The following is a 22,565-nucleotide window of genomic DNA, read 5'->3' on the forward strand; positions in this document are numbered from 1 at the left end:
CTAAATCGTTTGCAGAGCGGCCGTCAATGCTGGTCTGTTCGTGGGTGCAGGATCCATGGCAAGGAGCCGGCGTTCCAGGACATCTCAGATATGCTCGATAGGGTTCATACCGGGGCTCCTGAGTGGCCATGGCAGTCGTTGGACCTCCACTGCATGTTCCTGGAACAATTCCTGGGTGACGTGGGAGCGCGTTATCATCTTGAAACACCGCAGAACCGCCTGGGCGCTGGAAGGCCAAAAATGGGTGGAGATGGTCTCCGAGCAGCTCAACATACCGCGTACCATTCAAAGTCTCTTCCAAAACAACTAGGGGGCCCACTCCATACCAGGAAAATGCACCCCAGACCATAACAGAGACACTAGCGCCCTGGACCACTCCTTCGAGGCAGGCGGGATCCATCGCTTCATGTGGTCTGCACCATACACGGTGCCTCGCATCGGCATGGTACAATTGAAATCGTGATTCGTCCGACCACATCACATTACGCCATTGTTCCAGTGTCCATCCCTGGTGACTGGAGACAAATGCGCATCGTTGTGCCCGATGACATTGGGTTAACAGTGGCACCCGTGTGCGGCGCCGGCTCCCATACCTCATAGAACCCATGTTCCTACGGATTGTCCACTGGGAGACGTGTCTAGCATGGCCTGTGTTGAATTGAGCCGTGATTTGTTGCACGGTTGCCCATCTGTTCCTATTGACAATCCGTCTCAGATGTCGCCGGTCACGGTCATCGAGGGCGGCTGGACGGCCGGCCGTTCGTGTGTTGTGGACGGTGGCACCCACATTCAACCACTCACGATACACCCTAGACAGGGTTGATCGTGTGAAGCCGAATTCCCGCACCACTTCCGAAATCGCACTTCCCATCCGTCGGGCACCGACCACCATACCCCGTTCGAACGGTGTCAGCTCACGACGACGTTCCATGTTACACCTGTCACATGTACAGCCACTGCTCACAAGGTCTCCTATACAACTGCCGCTGGCACATGGGGCATCTGGTGCGCAGACAACACACCTGCGCATCAGTGCTCCGCTATCCCATGACATTTGCTCAGTCAGTGTATTTTCAAATGACATTTTGACACTAGATTATCCAAAGACATTTTGAATGAAATCCAATGATCTACCCAGTAGCACTATATGAAACAATGACCAAATCTGCTGAATGCTGCCATGTAATGGAGATGCACATGGTCCAATGGTCACTCTGTGTCTCCCGCCTCAACCAAGTACAGAACGATGAAATAAGACAACAATGTGCTGACCACTGACAAAATGCAAGAAAGGAGACTTCAGCAGTTCGGTCATGTAATTTGCGCTGCACCAACCATCGTAATCAGCACCGCTCACCACCTGGAAGTCGACGGCCATCTCCCAGTGGTCGACCAAAACAGCACTTGATTGACAGTCAATGCAGACATGAAATTTATCATCAGCCTTCATCCGAAGGAAGTACAAAACTGTGATAAATAGTGTTCCCAGATTAGGGTAGTGGATCCTGCACTGAAGCAGGACAATGCTTATAAAAAAGAAGAAGAAGCAATATGAACAGATAACCTAGGCAAATATTTGGTGAACAAGTGAATCAGAAAGGCAACACACTTTAACCACTAAGTAAGACAGCTGCTATGGGATAAGCCAGTACTGCTGAAAACCAATATAACACTGTATAAATAGTACTACTACACGCCTCTATCCTCCCGCAGAGCCAGGAAACTACCACATTAAAGAGAAAGGAAAACTCAAAGCTCCAAACAGCAGAAATGAGGTTCCTATGAACCATTGATCCAGAAGGCCAGGAAAGAATTAGGAATAGTTAAAAGATGATACGTCATCAAAATCTGGGACCTGATCATAAGCAATGAAATGCAAGAATCTAATTAATGAAACCATTCTCCATTATTTGACACAGAGATGTTCTACACCAAAGCAAAAGACTATTCCTGTTCATAAACTGCTATAGCTAGCTGAGTCTTCAAGCAAACATTACATGAGAAACTTCATGTTTAGCATAATAAACTCACATAACAATTTCAACTGCAAAACAATTTCATATATTTGAGCAGATCCTTTCAACTTTTTGAAATCAGCCAGTTTTTGTCTTTTTAGATTTCTATGAACAGTTTTTCTTTCCACCAGCACATAATGCTTGGGTACCCAAGAAATGCATAACACATCACTGCTTCTCTGATTATCAGTGTGAAAAATGATTTTTAAACAAGACAGTATATCTTAAGTCTTACAAGTTGTTTTACATCGCACTGACGCAGATAGGTCTTATAGCGATGATGGGACAGGAAAGGGCCAGGAGTTGGAAGGAAGCAGCTGTGGCCTTAATTAAGGTACAGCCCCAGCATTTCCCCGGTGTGAAAATAGGAAACCATGGAAAACCATCTTCAGGGCTGCCAACAGTGGGGTTCGAACCCACTATCTCCCGAATACTGGATACTGGCCACACTTAAGTGACTGCAGCTATTGAGTTCGGTATATCTTAGGTCTAGCTCACTGATGAGAGTTTCAACACAGAAAAATATGGAAAATGATGAGTGAAGGTTGAAATAATGTAACGATATCAAAATGTAACAGCTGCCAATTAGTATAAGCATTATGAAATATACTGCAAACACTACAGTGAATATGTTTTCTGTCAATACTGTGCAGAAATATAATTCAGGGGAAACAACTCAAAAAATCCTTTTGTTTAAAAAAAATGCCAGAAAAGTTTCCCTTTTTGAAGTGAACAATTACAACACTTCACAACTTATGCATAGCAATATGATACAAGAGATGTTAATGAAAACATTATAATATTCTTGTTGAGGTTCCCATAGTGAACAACTGGGAATGCTACTGTTAATTACAGAGCCAGTCAAAATCTTAATTCTATTATCATGATATACTAAGAACCTAAACTACTGCTGCAATCAAGTTTGGCTCCATAACTGGCAAAGACCTTTTAATTCTTAACTGATATAAAATGACGAAAATTACTGACTACTTTTCCCTTTGTTTCATACTCAGCTTGCCCCACAATAAAAAGATCTACACATTACTGTATAAGGGGAGTAAAATGAAAACCGAACACCTGCTATAAAACATATTCTGTGCAAAAGGTGGCAACACTGTTGTTACGTATCGAGACTGCCATCGCTGTGGTAGAGGAACTGCATGGTAAGAACTCACAGATGCATGCAGTTGTTGGGTTATGTCTTTGTTGGTGCGCGGAATGGTCTAGTGTGTTCGTCCAGCTGTAGAAATGGAGGCAAGGAAAGAAGAGCAGAAAAGTACGGTTCGTTTTCTGGTGGCTGAGAGTGCTGGAGTACATGAAACTCATTGTCGCATGTCTGCTGTGTATGGCAAACACTGCATACACTGCATACCCATGACGAGTGTGTACGAGTGGCATAGGAGATTCCGAGAAGGGTGCACATCACTGCAAGATGATCCTCACCCAGGACAGACCTATCGAGCCATTACTCCTGATGTGACAGGGCGGATTGATGGTCTTATCCAGGAAAACTGACGAATCACTACGGCAGAAATTTGTGTTCAGGTTGGCATTAGCCACGGCTCCGTGCATGCCATTATGTCTGAATCATCTGCAGAGGTACTATGAGGAAGAGTATGTGTTTCTGTCCTGTACCGTCTGTAGAGGGTCAATGTTCCCTCATAGTGTTTACTCGGAGGTTGTGTATTCTTTGTATGACGCATTTATTCCATGAGAGAATGGGTCAGCTGTGTGGCTATATAATGTGTGTACAGCTTGTGATGCTTGACGAGCTTGACGAGTGTGACAACTGTGGCTGTACTGTACTGAGCTCAACATGTTAGCCTGTATGTGAGAAGTAGTAGGATGTGTATCGTTGTGGAGTATGTGTTCGAGAACAGTGTACATGTACAGAGATGTTGGATCTTCAATAAACCATTCTTTTAAACTAACGTGTGGAATCATGGTTATGTTACTCCTTGCATAGCCCGATAGTTAGTTCACCTACACTGTCAAAGGGGACGAAACATGGTGCCACCATTTTGAGCCTGAGAGCAAATGGCAAAGCCAGCAATGGAAACATCACAATTCTCCTCCACCAAAGAAATCCAAAGCTGTTCACACAAATTCTGGTAAAGTCATGATGACCTCCTTCTTTGAGGTGCACAACACTATGAAGACACTGCAGAAACTCTGATGCACCATAAAGTCAAAACGCCCTGAAATGCTGTCGGTTGGAGTCATCCTGTTACATGATAATGCTCGCTCCCATATTTCCTAATCTGATTGGGAAACACTTCAACATCCTCCATACAGTTCGGATCTTTCACCTTGTGATTTTCACATTTTTGGCGACCTGAAGAAAGAAATTCATGGATGCTGGATTCATTCAGACGCGGAAGTGCAAAAGTTGGTGTGGTTGTGGATCCGTCAGTGATCTACCCCTTTCTACCAAACTGAAATTGATTGTCTTGTCTCCAAGTGGGATAAATGCATTACTACTTTTGGTAATTACTTTTGAATAAAAACATTCCATGGTCACGCTGTAGCAGGTGCCCGATTCTCATTCGACTGCCCCTTATAGCTTACAATGTAAACATTCAATGTATATTCCATGATGCCCTTAAGTAGGGACAATCTCATATTAAAGAAACTATACATCAATACCTTTTGCATGTGCTCATCACTCTTTGCCATCTGAGCAAAGTAGTCATCAGGCCTCTTCGTCGGAATACCCAGAGCCTTTAGCCGGGCAACACCTTCCAGTACTGCTGCCTGTGCTTGACGATGGAATGTCATTTCACGCCGGAAGTCATTTAACACTGGGTCGTCTGAAATATCAACTTTTGGTTGGCCTTTCTTCACATTCTTCAATTGATTTTCCCTTCGCCTTTCCTGTTCCTCCAGCTATTAGAAAAGAAAAAAAAGTCATATTAATCATATTAAACAATAAATTCTAGGGCATGTAAGAATAAAAGGCTACAAATGGCACAATGGAAATAAAGTAGGATCCAAAAATAACCAAACTATGCAGAGTTAGCTTTCACATGTTGTAGAATAAGTATATTTTGCTCTAACGACTACTCCCCTATGGGTGGGAACAGTAGAATAGACTTACATGAACGGTATCCCCTGCCGGTTGACGAGAAAACCTCTACCATATAGCCAAATAGTATATTTCTGGCCAAGGAATAATTTAGAAAACGAGCAACTGTCAGACACTTTTTTAAAAAGTACTTAAGCTTGCTTGTTTCTTGGTACACAAATGATACAGCAAAATAATATATTCAATTGGTTTGTGTGTCTGAACAGCCATGAAAGGCAAGAAAATGAAAGACTCCACAGACCAAACAAACCATAATAAAACAAAATAGGGGTTGGAAGGAGTTAAGAGGTGACCAAGAGAAGTTGACACCACAGTGGACAGGAGCAACATGACAAATTATCATGATAATCACCACTGTTGCGGCTTTTGTGTTGGTACTCGTCTGCCGCATTTCATTTTGTAACAGTTGGCAATGTGCTGCTGCGTTTTTGTTTTATATACAGACACTGAACATGGCGACCGGCAGCAGTACACGTGTTTTGGTGTACCTCCGACTTTGGTGTATATAATGTGTAAATATGCAGTGTTTTATTCATGTGTAATAAATGTTTGAATCACCTTGTGAGTGATGTGTTTGTGTCTGCTCGTTTGGGGCAGTCTGGTCCTCCATTTGATTTGTTTCAAAATTGTATTTGAGCGCCTATGGGACTGAACTTTGTTATGTGCGTCCGATATGTTGTTTCGTCGTTCGCAACATAAAAATTTTGGTCCTCCGGGCCAGATGAGAATCATTGTGAACTTTGAACATTGTGCTAGTCACCTAAAAATTGTTATCGTCATGAATTGCTGCCTGCAATCGCCGTTTGAACATAGCAACGAGCTTGGCGCGAAAAGCATCGTGAACAGTTATTGTATAAAAGCACCAGGATGTCGTGCTTAAGGCTAATTACTACGAATGTTTGAATTCGTCATATTGAGATTTCAACGAAGTCTACATTGTTTTGGAACTGCTTTGATATCGAACGTTAACAATCTGTGGAAGTTACCACGTGCTATTTATTGCATTTGTTCTTGTGAGCTATTTATACCAGCTTGTATCTGATACCCTGATGTTCGAGATGTTAAATGCTACTTGGAATTTGGACTCCAGTGAACATTACATCGCAGACGTCATCCTTTGGACTTTCCAGTCACTTTGGGCATGTGATTCCAACCAAGGAGTGTTTCCAGTGGTAGTGATGATTGATGATACAGCACCGCCATGTACTGTAAGTCTGTTCCATTTGTCTTTATTGTTCCTATCTTGACTAGGGTAGACATCCTGCCTGATATCCTAACCCTACTGCTAGCACTTTTTGTGTATAGAATTAACAGATTTGTCTTGACTTCTCATGGGCATTATACGATTTCGTGCTAATAATTTGTTGGGCCGCTTTGTGTATTTTGTATATTTTAGAACGTACGTGGTTTATTATACGTTATTTCATGCTTTTGTGCATCTACCTACATTGTTGGTTCCATTCAAAGACTGTCACTCATTCTAACAATGCAAATGAATGCAGTGCACTGATTATAGGGCTTATTGTTTGTATAGTCACCATAGTTGTAAGATTGATTTCTATTATTATCTTGTCAATAACTGATTACCTCAACTATTCATCATGGTGTTTGAATCCGAAGCAAAGGCTGTTCAAAAATGTGGTCTACTTAAAAGGTCATTAACTCACCTTGAAAATTACTTAAAGCAAGATAACATCAACCATCACGAACTAATTTCTAGGCAAAATAGGCTGCCAGAAATTTGGAAGGAATTCAGCATTGTTAGGAAGTATCTAGAATGTGAATTAGACTCAAAATCTAGCGAAACTCACTTTGGAGAGCATGATGAGTTTGAAAACAGATATCATGCAATAGTTGCTAGGATTCAAGAATTGCTTTGCTCATTTGAGAGACCCACAAGTCCAAGCAATGCATCCATTATTTCTGATAACTCTACTCGGTCCAACTGTAGCTTGAAGCTCCCGCCCATTGAATTGCCTGTTTTTAAAGGAGATTTGACAAAATATTTGAGTTTCAGGAACACCTTTCAAAGCTTGGTTATTAACAATACCCGCATTGACAACGTGCAAAGACTACACTACCTATTGTCGTCTCTTCAAGGCGAACCCAGGGATTTGTTAGATAACCTATCCATATGTGCTGATAATTTCACTGTTGCTTGGAATTTAGTTGATGAAAGGTACAATAACAAACGCTTGATTGTTTCACAGCACGTAAAACATTTGCTCAATCTCCATAATTGTACTAGTGGATCTTCCATTGAATATCGCAAATTGATAAACCAAGTAAAATCTAATCTTAGTGCTGTTGACAATTTAGAGGGTCAGGTTCCACTACATGAAATTTTGCTACAGGAATTGATTCTAAGTAAGATCAAGTCCAACCATAGGAGTGAATGGGAAAACAAATTTGCCTCCACTGATATTCCCACACTAAATAATTTGATTGATTTCTTGGAAAGAAAACGTCAAACATTAGAGCTAACAGAATGCAAGAAACCTGTTATTGAGCAAAAACGAGACTTAAAATCCAACCTAAAAGCCCTTCACATTGCTAACAATAGCACTTCCTTGAATTGTAGGTTTTGCAAACTTGATAATCACAGCATTTCTGATTGTAGAAAGTTCAAACAAGCAAACATTGATCACCGTCGCAAGTTTGTGAGGGAAAATAAACTTTGTTATCTTTGTTTTTCCGCTTCTCATGTTTCTAAACATTGTAAGCAAAACAAATGCTCCCAGTGTAATGGGCCCCACAACTTATTGGTTCACAAGGAACAAGCAAGTCCCAATAATAACAATAATAATATGAATGCTACAAGTTCTGCAATTGTTTCACCCACTGCCATGAAGGTTGTTTCAGGACTAGGTTCTAATGTTTTTCTGAGCACAGCGTGTGTAGGAGTAAAAAATAGCTCAGGAGAGATTATACTAGTTAAAGCTTTGTTAGACTCTGCGAGTCAATTATCCTTTGTGACTTCTGATCTTGTCAAGAAGCTTGGTATTCGTACTAGGTCTTGTCGTCTACCTATTGTTGGTATAGGCAATTCGAATGTGTCTCCTGTAAGTTCCACATGTAACCTTGTTTTGTTCTCAAATGTATCAGATTATACATTGAAGTTGAACTGTGCAGTCGTGAACACAATCACAAGTCCACTTCCGGCGCAGGAAATTGATTGTTCTAATTGGGTTATTCCTCATGATATTATTTTGAGTGATAGGACATTTAATCAGCCCTCTACTATTGATATTTTGCTAGGTGCTGATGTCTATTATGAAATTGTGTCTTCTAACATTTTGCATAAGAAGGGTTATCCCGCCTTATTAGATACCGAATTTGGTTGGGTGCTATCAGGCACTTTCCCTGAGTCATGCATTAAGAATAATGCCAAGGCTCGTCGTGCTAATCTTGTAAAACTTGATTCTATTGACACTAAACTCCAAAGGTTTTGGGAGCTTGAAGAACTTCATCAACCAGTTCTTACTCCTGAAGAAAGGGCTTGTGAAGAACACTTTGTGAATAGTGTTCAAAGAGATGATTCTGGTAGGTTTGTTGTCAAACTTCCTATTCGTGCTGAAGTGCCACCTGTAGCTGAGTCTAAGCATAATGCTGTTAGAAGGCTCAAACAGATGGAAAATAAATTTGCTAAGCTTCCAGACTTGAAAGGGAAGTATGTAGATTTCATGCGTGAATACAGTGAAATGGGTCACATGGAAATTGCACCTCCAGAGACCTCTAACTCTTTAAGCTTTTACTTGCCCCATCATTGTGTGCTCAAGGATTCTAGCACTACAACCAAGTTGAGAGTTGTTTTTGATGGAAGTTGTGAATCATCAAATGGGATAGCATTGAATTCTATGTTAATGGTTGGTCCTACTACTCAGCCTGACTTGCTGTCCATTGTTTTAAGGTTCAGAACCTATTTTGTTGCTCTTAAGGCCGACATTGCTAAGATGTATAGATGTGTGCTAATTCATCCTGACCACAGAAATCTTCAGAAAATTGTTTGGCGTGAATCTACTGATGAAGAAATCAAGGACTACCGTCTTACTACTGTCACATACGGTACAAGTTCCGCCCCTTTTCTTGCTACGAGATGTCTAGTTCAACTTGCTGATGAACACAAGGAATCTCACCCCACTGCATCAGAGATCATTCGCTCTTGTTTTTATGTTGACGACCTGCTGACAGGTACTAGTTCAGTTGAAGAAGCTAAGGAGCTTCAATCAGAAATCTCTTCTGTGCTTGATAGTGCACATTTTCATCTTAGAAAATGGACGTCAAATTGTCCAGAAGCTCTTGCCAATGTCCCTGTAGAGGATAGAGAAATGTTGTCACCTTGTAACCTCACTAAGGATGAAGCTATTAAAACATTAGGTATCGTGTGGCATCCTAAATGTGATGAGTTTCAGTTTCAAATAAATTTGAAGAAAGCACCTAAGGAAGTCACTAAGAGAAGCATTCTCACTATCATTGCTTCCATATTTGATCCCCTTGGATTGTTAGGATGTGCCGTAGTTAAGTGTAAACTTATCCTGCAGTCTCTTTGGCAGTTGAAAATTGATTGGGATGATGTGTTAGAACCTTCATCTGAAATTATTGAAATCTGGAATGCTATCTACAGTGAGCTCCCCTTGCTTAATGAACTCAGAGTGCAAAGAAATGTAATGCCCTTTGCTAAGAATAAGGTTATTGAAATCCATGGCTTTTCTGATGCTTCAGAAGCTGCCTATGGTGCTTGTGTGTATATTAGGACAGTATCTGATAATGATGAGGTATCAGTGATCCTGTTGACTTCTAAATCGAGAGTTGCTCCATTAAAACAGCAATCTATTGCCCGTTTAGAGCTTTGTGCTGCTCTATTGCTTTCTCGCCTAATGAGTAAGGTAACTGAATCGCTGAAATTGCACATTCCTTTCTCAACATACTGCTGGACTGACAGCACGATAGTTCTGTGTTGGTTACAGAAACCCGCCAATTGTTGGAAAACCTTTGTCGCTAATAGAGTTGCTGAAATTCAATCCCTCACTTCAGTCTCAGACTGGAGACACGTACCGACCCACAGCAATCCAGCTGACCACTTGTCTCGAGGTGTTTTACCCTCACAATTGTTTTATCTTGATTATGGTGGCCCAGTCATCATAAAAGGTGATAACCCGAGGAGTAAGATAAAGTTTAAAGCGTACATTGCTCTCTTTGTTTGTCTTGTCACTAAGGCAATACATCTTGAAACGGTGAAGAGTCTAACGACTCAGGACTTCCTCGCCGCATTTAGAAGATTCACGGCGCGTAGAGGATTTCCAAATCTCATCTTGAATGATAATGGCACAAATTTTGTTGGAGCCAACAATGAGTTATTAAGATTTATTAAGGATAGCTCTACTGAAATAGAGGAATATTCATCTAATTTGAATGTGAATTGGAAGTTTATTCCACCCTCCAGTCCTCATTTCGGTGGGCTTTGGGAAGCTGGAATAAAGTCTACAAAATCACTTTTAAAGCGGACCCTAGGAAAATGCATTCTTAATTTTGAAGAGCTGAGTACTCTTTTGTATCAAATTGAGTCTGTGTTGAACTCGAGACCTCTCTGTTCAATGACTGACGACCCCAATGATCAATGCTATTTGACACCTGGACATTTTCTAGTAGGGAGACGATTGACCTCTATCCCCTCTCCAGACATATCCAACAGCTCCCGCTCCTGTCTAACTAAATGGAACTTGGTGCAACAGCTGTATCACGATTTTTGGCAGAGGTGGTCAAAAGAATACATACAATCACTTCAACAAAGACGTAAATGGTCTTCTGTAGGAAAGTGGACTCCAACTGTGGGAGATTTAGTGCTTCTAAGAGAGGATAACCTTCCTCCTCTGGTTTGGAAAACTGGTATAATCCAGGAGCTCCATCCTGGTTGTGACAATATTACTCGTGTGGTCAGTGTAAAGACTAAAACTGGTCTTTTGCGCCGTGCCATAGTGAAATTGTGTCCATTGCCCAAGGATGTTGTATAGTTGTATATTTGTATATGTTGTATCTGAGTTTACTTTTTTATTAATTTGTCTGTGATGAACATGAACACTTGACTTTGATTTTGAGTGTTGAGATCCCTCAAAGGGGGGAGTATGTTGCGGCTTTTGTGTTGGTACTCGTCTGCCGCATTTCATTTTGTAACAGTTGGCAATGTGCTGCTGCGTTTTTGTTTTATATACAGACACTGAACATGGCGACCGGCAGCAGTACACGTGTTTTGGTGTACCTCCGACTTTGGTGTATATAATGTGTAAATATGCAGTGTTTTATTCATGTGTAATAAATGTTTGAATCACCTTGTGAGTGATGTGTTTGTGTCTGCTCGTTTGGGGCAGTCTGGTCCTCCATTTGATTTGTTTCAAAATTGTATTTGAGCGCCTATGGAACTGAACTTTGTTATGTGCGTCCGATATGTTGTTTCGTCGTTCGCAACAACCACTATCACGAATTAACTCGTAACCATGAAAACTGAACAAAACTTCCATGTCAGCAACATTTCACCATTGATAGACTTAGCGTTAAAACTCTAAATATGTAAATATTTACATTATCATACCTCGTACAGTAAAAATGTACTACATAAAAGATTAGAAATTGTATTTTCTATAACTCACATAAGTCTATGTAGACAGAACTAAACAGAGATACTTGGAAGATTGTGGAATATGTAATAAACATAAGTATCCTCATTTTTATTTGTTATAAAGCTAATGATGGCTTGTAATAAGCCGAAACATGTACTGACCAATTGTAATTCATCACAAATAACACACAATCAATGGATCACAATGAAATTTGTAACCATTATTATTCAATGATAAAAATCACTAAAATATAAAAGATCAGAAATTATATTTTAATGCATGTAATTAGAGAAATCACACTTTTATTAAATTATACTTTTAATAATTTATTTCCACACTTAATATAACAATCTCACTAAATAATACAAAACTGAATTTACCATAATTATGCCACTCATCTTTCGGCATGCCACAACCTTCTCCTTCTTCCACGATTACACAATCAACAAAACCACCATACTGTGATCATCAATTCTTATCCCTACAGTCAAAGGTACTCACTCACAAAGATTCAGGAAGTTCCACTACTTTTTATTATAACATATGGTTTTTCCACTTCCTCATAACCCACATGTCCACAACACTGTCCCCTCTCGAAGACTACTCCATCCCGGAACAGTCTTGCTAAACTGACTCCTTCATAAAGTGCTAACAGATTACTGTGGACCACCTTTGGCTTTTCTTGGGAGGAGTTTGCGAATTCGATAAATTACACTTCACCACTTTGTATGGCTCCTCCCAAGCTTGTTAAGAGTCTAAGTGACAAACCACGGCATCTCTGTAGATTAAAGAGCCAACCAAATCCTTGGCTTGGAATCCCCCTTCTTCCGTCCATGCATTGTATGCAAGCTTTGTTCTGTTGCTGGCATTTTTCATACTTCTCTGAACGAGGACATGAATTCAAGTCCGTCTTTCTTTCAAACGATTCACAGAGTCATCCTCAGCTACTAAATCCTCCTCTGGTTTGCTATTAAACTTCAGGTCACAGGGTAAACGGAACTCTCTTGAGAAGAGAATGCATGCCAGTCTCTGCCCAGTCATTCATGGACCAAAGACCAATATGCCATAAGGAGTAACGGCAGGTGTTTGTCCCAGTCAACATTGGTTTTCTGCTATCACTTTGGAAAGGTATTTTCGATTGGTCCTATTGATCTGTTCAACCATTCCATTTGATTGAGGGTGTAGTGGAATCGTTCTGGTTTTCTGTATTCTCATATGTTGGCAAACTTGCTGAAAGACTGATGACTCGAAGTTCCTTCCCTGGTCAGAATGCAATTCTCAAGGCAGTACCAGTACATGAGAAAAGGCCTTTCATAAGGATACTGATGACTGTAATGGCTTCTTGGTTTGGAAGTGTGCAGGCTCTCATTCGAAATAGTGTATGGCCTACGTATTTGTTTCCAGATTCTGTCTCAGGAAAAGGCTGCCATGTCGATAGCTACCTTCCCAAATTTACTCCCTACATTGAACTGGCACATGGGTGCTTACTTTCATCCTCTTGGCCCATTTCTCGCAACACAGATCCCACACTTTCTGCACCAATTTCCGACCTATGTCAGAAGGTGAGGGACCCTCTTCTTTGCGGCCCCACAGCCTGCCAAGTCTGGATTCATTGCCTGCAAATGTGACAGTACGATCACAACATTCACCTCCAGAACCTCTTGTACCTGTGGAAACTCCTGCATCCCGTTTCCAGATCTCCACGGCAGCACAACAGTCTTCGGCGACTTAACTCCTGCAGAGATCAGAATAATTTGTTTCCTGAGATGGATTTTCCTGTTAAGATGAATAGTATTACGCACAGCCCTAACTCCTCACACACGAGGTCGCACTCCCTCAGCCACAATTTGCCTGCCCTCCCAGTGTTCTCAGTAAGCCTCTCGAAAAGCCTGTTGCAGTAAGGAGTAATCTACAGCCAAAGATACCACCCCCTGTGGAAGTCTGCATTGTGCCAAACCAAAAAGAGCCTGTCATCATTCCAAGAGCAGAAGAGAAAGAAGTCAGTGACTTTGTGCCTATGTCATCTGATATACCTGCTGGTCTTGATATGGATGACTTTTTACCTAAAAGTTATTCTAGAACATTCCATTATCAACAAACATTCCCAGATGTGTCTGAGGCAGAGGTGTTATCTTCAATAATGCGAGCCATGAGCAAATGATGGTAGTGTTAAGCAGTCGCCAGCGAAGTCTTCAGATTATTTATTCTCTGTGGCACAATAAGGATCTCAAAACTGCAACAGACTCGGCCATCGCCATGAACGATGTGTCTATTATGATGGATATCTTGGGAGTGGTGACCCTACGACCGACTGTTTGGACTTGGATCTCTGTGCTATTCTTCTTCCCACTATACTTGAATTGATCCAGAGCAAGTATGAGATGTACATGATAGTTGGCTGTACCGCCCTTCATCTTATTCTTCGGAGTTTCTCCCCTGTGATCAAGACTAACGTGCAGGCACCCATTCAAATGGTTGGAGTGGAAATTTCAAGAGAAGAGGGGTACCACAAGTGCGTCAAGTGCTTCAGTCATCTGATGTCCATTCGAGCATTCCTTCTGAAGCAGCCGACTCTGCATGGCAAACTGGGCCAGACGTTCTGAGAACTGCACAACCTCATGCAGAATCTGGACTGAATACTGCAACATATCATTCCATTTCCCAATTGCTTTTGAAAATGTCAGCTACTTTGTATGTGTTCTTGTTAATGTAGTTGAGAACAATGAGAACAGAAGAATTAATCAGAAGCGATTAAAATCCCCGATCTGGCCGGGAATTGAACCTGGGACCCTCTGAACCGAAGGTCAGTACGCTGACCATTCAGCTGAGTCAGACTTTTCCTTTAATTTTCAGCTGCGTAATTTAAGCTTATGTTCACTGTTTCGTGGAACTGTATTCGCAGTTTTTATTATTAATATTATCATATTCATTTTTAAATTTTTTAGGAAAGTCCTTGTGAGATTTTATTTTAATGATATATGATAATATATTTAAAGACGGTTTTGAAGGGCAAGGATGGTGCGCAAGTTTTGGAAAACTTATTACAGATAAGAATATCTTAATCCACATTCCAGGCATTTAAGTCAGAGATTACCTCCTGTGGGATTCAATAAATGCTAATGTAAAAACTGCAAATGTTGTCCATATGTTAATTAAGTAGGGTGAACAGGAGATAAGTTTTTAAAATTTTGTGTTCATTCCGGTGTAACTACGTTCATATATACATATATTTTTAAATTATACAGTCCTTGTAATATACCACACAGACTGTCCTCATCTATCTGGCCCAACTTCATAACCACCCAGTTTATTATAAATCATGGTCACTTTAAATCCTATCTCCACAAAATGAACATAATGGATTCAGCACTCTGCAGCTGCACGGAAAAATCTCCACAGACTGCTCAACACCTGTTGGCTGAATGTACCATGTACTCAAGAGAACGACCAGCTGTGCTACGATCAACTCCCCTGCCAACGATTGTGAAATACCACTGGAACACTCTCCCAGTAACAGAATTCCTCAAGACAATCTTCCATTCACTTCAATAATTTATCCATATGTTATCATAACTGTAAATATCCCGTGATATACCTGTAGGTGAAACACGGGTTGTAAATATATTAGCTAAATAAAAATTTAAAAAATGTTATTTTTAGTGATAAATGATTATCTATTTAAAGATTGTCTCGAGTGACGAGGATGTTGCATTAAGTTTTGGAGAACTTACTACAGAAAAGAATATCCTAACCCACATTCCAGACATATTCATTAAGCGTTAATGTAAAAAGTGTAAATGTTGTCCAGGTGTTAATTAAGTAGGATGAATAGGGGGAGTTTTTAAAAATTGTATGTTCGTTCAGGTTGTTTTCGTATCCTTTTTTTGCGATGTAAATTTCAATTGCTTCTTTTATATTCAAAGATTTACATTTATTTTTGATGTGCAAGATTTTTAGATCTGTGAGGATGTCTGTCTATTGTATCTTATCACATTTATGTATTCTTTGTATCTTGTGTAGAAATGACTGCTTGTTTGCCCAATATAAGTGGCACTGCAGGTAGGTTCCTGGCACTTGGGTTCATAGACTTCTGACTTGGAGAACAGGTCTTTTTTGTTCAGGTTGCATTTACTGATGTGTTTCTGTAGTGTGCTGTTCATCCTAAAGGCTACTTTTATACCTTGTTCTTGAAAATGTTAGCTATTTTGTATGTGTTCTTGTTAATGTAGTTGAGAACAATGTATTTATCCCCTTCCTGTGTGGTTTTTCTGGCGCTTTTCTTTTGTTTATTTAATAGTTTCTCTACCGTACCCGGAAGTGGTTGTTTTCTTTCACGATTTGTTTAATTATTTGTATCTCTTCTTTGAAATCCATTGTGCTCATTGGTATAGAAATAGCTCTATGTGTCTTTGCATTCAGTCCTGCTATTCTGTGGGTATAAGGATGGTTTGATTTGCTGTCAATTTTGTGTGACGTCTAAGTGGGCTTCCTGTGTACTTTGTATGACAGTTTGTCATTATTCCTACTGACTGTGATGTCTAAAAAGTTTATTTTCTTGTTAACAATTACAGCAAACTAAAACACATACATGCTAAATAACACCATCTCATGTATAAAATACACCAGTGAACCAAAAGATCAGACAGCAAGCCCTCAAAGAAGCACAATATAGGAAATCATATTCATTCACATTCGCACCTAGCTAATCCACGGCCACCTAAATTACACTTCGCTGTTATTATTATTATTATTATTATTATTATTATTATTATTATTATTATTATTATTATTATTATTATTATTATTATTATTATTATTATATATTATTCACTGGGGCCATCTAGGACCACATTAAGTCTTGTTACATTCGGCAGTTTCCTTCGCTTTCTTTTGAGCCCAGAATTCCCTCATTTCTGTGAGTGGGCCAGCTTGCATTCCTCTGTCCAGGTGGTACCTTGTCTTCTTTTCGGTTGCTTGTTTCGGTTTATCCCATTCGTCAGTACCTTTTTGCGGAAGAGATCTCCATTGAAGGCGTCTTCAGATTTTATATGCAGCATTTGGAGGTCTTCCTTGGTGTCCATAAACCAGGGCATTGTGGTTTTGGGTTTGGAGTCAAAAAAGTGAAAGATCTGTTTAGTCAGCCTGTTTGCGTCCATTTGTTTGAGATGACCGTAATGATCGTGCCCGTGCCTTACAGACTGTTTCTGTAATTTTCTCTATTTTACTGTACATTTCTTTGTTGGACTTTTTATAATGGGTTCCATTCTCGTAACTGGATCCCATGATACTTCTGATGATTTTGTGCTCCTTTTTCTCTAGTACTTCGAGTTCTTTATTAGCATTTAGGGATAGGGTTCTGGCTGCATACATAACTAATGGCTTCAGAACAGTTTCATAATGATGTAGTTTAGTATTTTGGGAGAGGCATTTTTTATTGCAGATTGAGCACGACGTTTGACAGGCTATTTCAACTTTGTGTACGCATTCCTTAAGTGCTTCTTTGCCCAGTCCATTTTTCATTATGATCTCACCCAGATACTTAAATTTTTCTACTCGGCTAATCTTCCCATATTTTGTCTGGAGTTTTGCTGGGACATCTTCGATGTTAGTCATTACTTCAGTTTTTTCAAAAGATATCTGCAAGCCAGTTTGCTCAGTGATTTCTTTTAGAAGGTCGATTTGCATCCTAGCAGTTTCTACATCGTTTGACAGAATGGCGATGTCATCAGCAAACGCTAGATAGTCAATCATGATTCCCTCAGATTTTGTTCCCATTCTCAGAGGACTATAATCAACTTCTAATAATTTTGTTTGCCAGATCCTAATGATCTTTTCGAGCATGCAGTTGAAAAGCATCGAAGAGAGACCATCACCTTGTCTGACTCCTGTTTTGACCTTGAAGGAATCTGTTGGGCATCCTAGAAACTTTACTTTGGATTTTGTGTCAGTCAGAGTGGCTCTAATTAATGCCAGCAGTTTCAGGTCAACCCTGAATTCGTTGAGGATGTTTAACAGAACCTCGCAGTCTATCGAATTGTAGGCTTTCTTGAAGTCCACAAACATTGAAACGTACTGTTATGACCTGAGATTATAATGCCTGATGATCGTTTTGAGGTTATGGATCTGTTCAGCAGCTGAACGACCCTTCCTGAAGCCCTCTTGGTATTCACCTATTTGATGCTCGACTTGGGCTTCTAAATGCTCCAGGATAGCAAATGAGAGAATTTCGAATGTTACCGGTAGCAGGGATATTCCTCTGTAGTAATTGACATTTCTCATGCTGCCTTTTTTGTGTAACGGATGGGTCAACGCCATATTTCAGTCTTTGGGTAGGATTTCTTCTTTCCAAATTTGTTCTATTTGTTTCTGCAAGATTTCAACTGCTTCTTCAGGGGTAAATTTCCAAAGTTCTGCAATGACAGAGTCTTCTCCAGGCGCTTTGTTGTTTTTGAGTCGGACAATGTGACGCTTGATTTCGTCTTTGTCGGGTAGTCACGATTCTAGGCATCTGAGTATGAGTTCTTCGGTTTTGATGGGATTTTTAGGTTGATCGCAATTTATAAGTTCTTAACGTAGTCGGCGAGGATGGTACAGTTTTCTCCGTTTGAGGTCCCGTCCTTTCGCTGAAAGTATAGCGTTGGAGGTTTATAGTCCATAAGTTTCCTTTTGAACGTTCTATAGTACTCGCTGGTTTCATTTCTCTTAAAGTCTTGGTCGATCTTCACAACAAGTGACTTTTCATATTTACATTTCTCAGCTCGGATCACTTTAGCTGTCTGGGCCCACTGGGCTTTGTAGGTTTCCCAGTCAATTTGAGATTTTGTTAAATAATATTTTTTCCATGCATCAAGCCTTTCCTTGAGAACTGAAACACAGGTATCATTCCACCAGGCAAGTTTCTTACTTTTTTTGATTTCAGCAACTTCTTTTGCAGCCTCAATCAGGCGGTTTTTTGGTGTTGTTGAAGTCACAGTTGATCAGATAAGCCTTTTCCTGGAACTCCACGACTTTTTGTCAGAGTTTATCATTGTCAAAGCGAATGATATTTTTGGGGGTCTTGTTGGAGTTTGTAGAAACCAGTTTAAATTTAATTATAGATATATAGTGGTCTGAGGCCATGTTTACGCCTTTTTAAACCATAACATTTATAATCTCAGGACTGTTTTTCCGAGAGATTGCGATGTGATCTATTTGGAACTCTCCGATGGTTGGGATAGGAGATCGCCATGTTGTCCGCTTTCTGGAAAGATGGCGAAAGTGGGTTGACATGAGCTGCAAGTTATGGTTTTTGCAAATGGAGACCAATCTCTTGCCGTTTTGACATGAGCTGCAAGTTATGGTTTTCGCAAATGGAGACCAATCTCTTGCCGTTTTGATTGGTTCTTTTGTAGGCAGGATAGTTTCCAATGATTTTCTTGTACTTTTGTTCTCGGCCAAGTTGGGCATTGGAATCTCCCATAAGAAGTTTCACATGGTGTTTGGGAATTTTGGCGAGCTTTTCATCCAATAGGTCCCAGAAGTTATCCAATTCCTCCATATCAGATATTATTATTATTTTTATTATTATTATTATTACTAGTACTATCGTTGTTGTTGTTGCTGAACTCACGCATGATACATCAGTGTTTGACATCAGACTTTGGAAGCAACAGTAGTAACAATGATATGCGTAACGTCAATAGCATCGTTACAGGTGACGACACTTGGCTTTATTATTACGATGTCCCAACAAAATCCCAGAACAAGGTGTGGCTGTTTGAAGAAGAGGGTACTCCTGTGACTGTGCGAAAGTCCAGGTCAGTAAAGAAAAGGATGATTGGAGTATTCTTCACTAAACGGGGCATCCTGACTCGGGTTGTGCCAGAAACACAAAGGACAGTTACTGCGAAGTGGTACAGTGAGACTTGTCTGCCTCAGGTCATCCAGGCTCTCAAGCAGCTCCGTCCAAGGTCACGGCTCAACACTTGGCTCTTGCATCACGACAATACTCCAGCACATCGTGCTAATGTAACAATGGATTTTCTTGCCAGATCAGGGTTGACTGTGCTTGATCACCCTCCATACAGTCCTGATCTTGCCCCATGTGACTTCGCACTCTTCCCAGAAGTGAAGATGAAGCTGAAAGGGCAGCATTTTGCATCCGACAAGGAGCTTCTGGCAGCATGGGATCAAGAGTGTAAAAATGTAACCAAAGAAAATTGGCAGAGTTGGTTAAGTGACTGGTTTCGACGTATGGAGACATGTACTGAGTGTGGAGTAAATTATTTTGAAAAAGTCTAAAGTGTTCACTCACACTGCAAAACTTTCCTAGTGCCCTTGTAGTGTGCACAGTCGAATTGATTACTCTGTCCCAATACATTTGATCCCAGGTAATGTTATGCATACCGGGTAAGTTTAGTATAGAGTAGCCAATCTGGATGGAACGAGTACTGAAATGATTCTACAGAGATCCGAGCTAATGCCCTCCCTTAAATTTAGCTAGATTCCCATTTTCATTTGAACTTTAGTGTGACCACATTTTATGTTAGACCAGGCAAATAAAGTATGAGAATTTTTATTGTCACAAATTTATTGTAAAAGAAAACACTAAAGTATTACATAGGAGTGGTACTACTATGCCACTGACCTAGATGTTCGCCCTATTATAAATAATAATAATAATAGTAATAATAATAATAATAATAATAATAATAATAATAATAATAATAATAATAATAATACCCGTGTGGGGATTTACCAGTTACCTCCATCGGGCGCGTCCCATTGGAATTGGGGAAGCTCGCTGGCTCTGCCGCCAGCAGAGTCAGAGGGTAGTAGGGAAATAAAATACCACCGTGAAAAAAGAACTGGTCCCCTGCCTGGGTTACGGCGAAAACTGGTAAATGACCAGAAGCCAGAAAACATCTTGAGGCAACCTCTAGGGCTAACAACCCTAGTTGTAAAAGGATGGGTACCCGTCCAAAGCAAAGTCAAGTCAAAAAGCATGATGGCACAACATTTCAAGAAACATACCCCAGGGGGTAAATCTTCGGATAAATCCCTCGTCGTGAACGCCACGGCGCACGAGTCTCATTCGGATTCTGGGGGAGACTCGACATCATGCAAGAGACGAGTCGGAGCGTCTCGGTGTACCCCGAAGAGTCAAAAACTCAGGCCAAAATCTAAAACCTTTCTAGCAACTTTCAACATAAATTCACTTACACAAACTGGCAAGCTGAAAACCCTCACCAAAGCTCTTCACGAAAATCAGATATCCATAATGGCCCTACAGGAAACAAGGTACCCGGATGAAGAGATTTTCGAATCCGAAGGCTACCGATTTTTCAAGAGCAAAGCACAAAGAGGAATCCTCAATGGAGCTGTGATGCTTGGAACCGCGTTTGCTGTTAGAACCAAGATCCTTAAATCGGTTGCAAATTTCGAACTTGTGAATGACAGATTGTCTATACTCACAATTAAATGCGCGAACAAAACCTACGCCCTAGTTAACGCACATGCCCCTATGAACGATAAGAACAAGTCTGATCCAGACGAAGTTGATCATTTCTGGGACCTACTGGATGAAAAATTAAACGAAATCCCCAAACACCATGTCAAGCTTCTTTTGGGTGACTTCAATGCCCAACTAGGTCGTGAACAGAAGTACAAGAAAGTTATAGGAAATTACCCTGCTCACAAAAGAACCAATCCCAATGGCAAAAAGACTGGTGTCCATTTGCGAAAATCACAACCTGCAGGTCATGTCGACCCACTTTCGCCATCTACCCAGAAAGCAAATGACTTGGCGTTCTTCCGTCCAAACTCTCGGAGAGTTCCAAATTGATCATGTTGCAATCTCCAGGAGAAACAGCCCTGAGATTATGAATGTCAAGGTAAAGAAAGGCATCAATGTGGCCTCAGATCACTATATGTCTCTTATCAAATTCAAACTAATTCCCGCAAACACAAGGAAGACAACCAAACAGATCACACGCTTCGACAATGATAAACTTCGGCAAAGGGTCGAGGAGTTCCAGGAGAAGGCTAGACCAAATGACTGTGACTTCAACAACGCCAAAAATCTCCTTGTTGAGGCCGCCAAAGACGTTGCAGAAATCAAGAGAAGCAAAAAGCATGCCTGGTGGAATGGTACCTGCGAATCAGTCCTCCAAGAAAGACTCAATGCGTGGAAACAGTACTACTCTACGAAATCAGAAAATGATTGGGAAACCTACAAAACCCAACGTGCCCAAGCAGCTAGGGTGTTCAGAACTGAGAAACGTAAATACGAAAAATCTCTCATTGAAAAGATAGAACAAAACTTTAGGAAGAATGAAAGCAGAGAGTACTACAGGGACTTCAAACGCAAACTCACTGGCTATAAACCACCATCTCTATGCTTTGAGCGAAAGGACGGCACTCTGGCGACGTCAAATGAAGAAAATTGCAGCATTCTGGCAGACTACTTCAAGAATTTACTCAATTGCTCTAAACCACAAAGCCCCATTGAGACCAAGGAACTCTTACTCAGGTACCCAGATTCCAGACCACCTGACAGAGATGAAATCAAGCGCCACATTGCCCGTCTCAAAAATAACAAAGCGCCGGGGGAAGACTCAGTAGTAGCAGAACTATGGAAATATGCCCCAGAGGAATCACTTGATATCTTGCAAAAGCAAATAGAAGAAATTTGGAACAAGGAGACCCTACCCGAAGATTGGAAAATAGCTTTGATCCATCCACTACACAGAAAAGGCAGCATGAAGAACATCAACAACTACAGAGGAATATCTTTACTACCCGTGACTTACAAAATTCTATCACTTGCCATCCTGGAGCGTTTGGAAGCACAAGTCGAACATCAAATAGGTG

The 22,565-nt window shown here is 40.6% G+C and overlaps 1 protein-coding gene across 1 annotated transcript in view; it reads right to left on the reverse strand.

Moving 5' to 3' along the window:
* Window positions 1-22,565, reverse strand: part of LOC136858176 (probable rRNA-processing protein EBP2 homolog) — a 102,631-nt gene that overhangs the window by 17,858 nt on the left and 62,208 nt on the right. Inside the window, exon 4 of the mRNA XM_067137533.2 lies at window positions 4,662-4,901. Coding sequence (XP_066993634.1) covers window positions 4,662-4,901 — 240 coding nt within the window. The remainder of the gene's footprint in view (window positions 1-4,661; window positions 4,902-22,565) is intronic.

The sequence above is a fragment of the Anabrus simplex genome, chromosome 1, assembly GCF_040414725.1.
Source record: "Anabrus simplex isolate iqAnaSimp1 chromosome 1, ASM4041472v1, whole genome shotgun sequence".
In the NCBI taxonomy this organism is placed as follows: domain Eukaryota; kingdom Metazoa; phylum Arthropoda; class Insecta; order Orthoptera; family Tettigoniidae; genus Anabrus; species Anabrus simplex.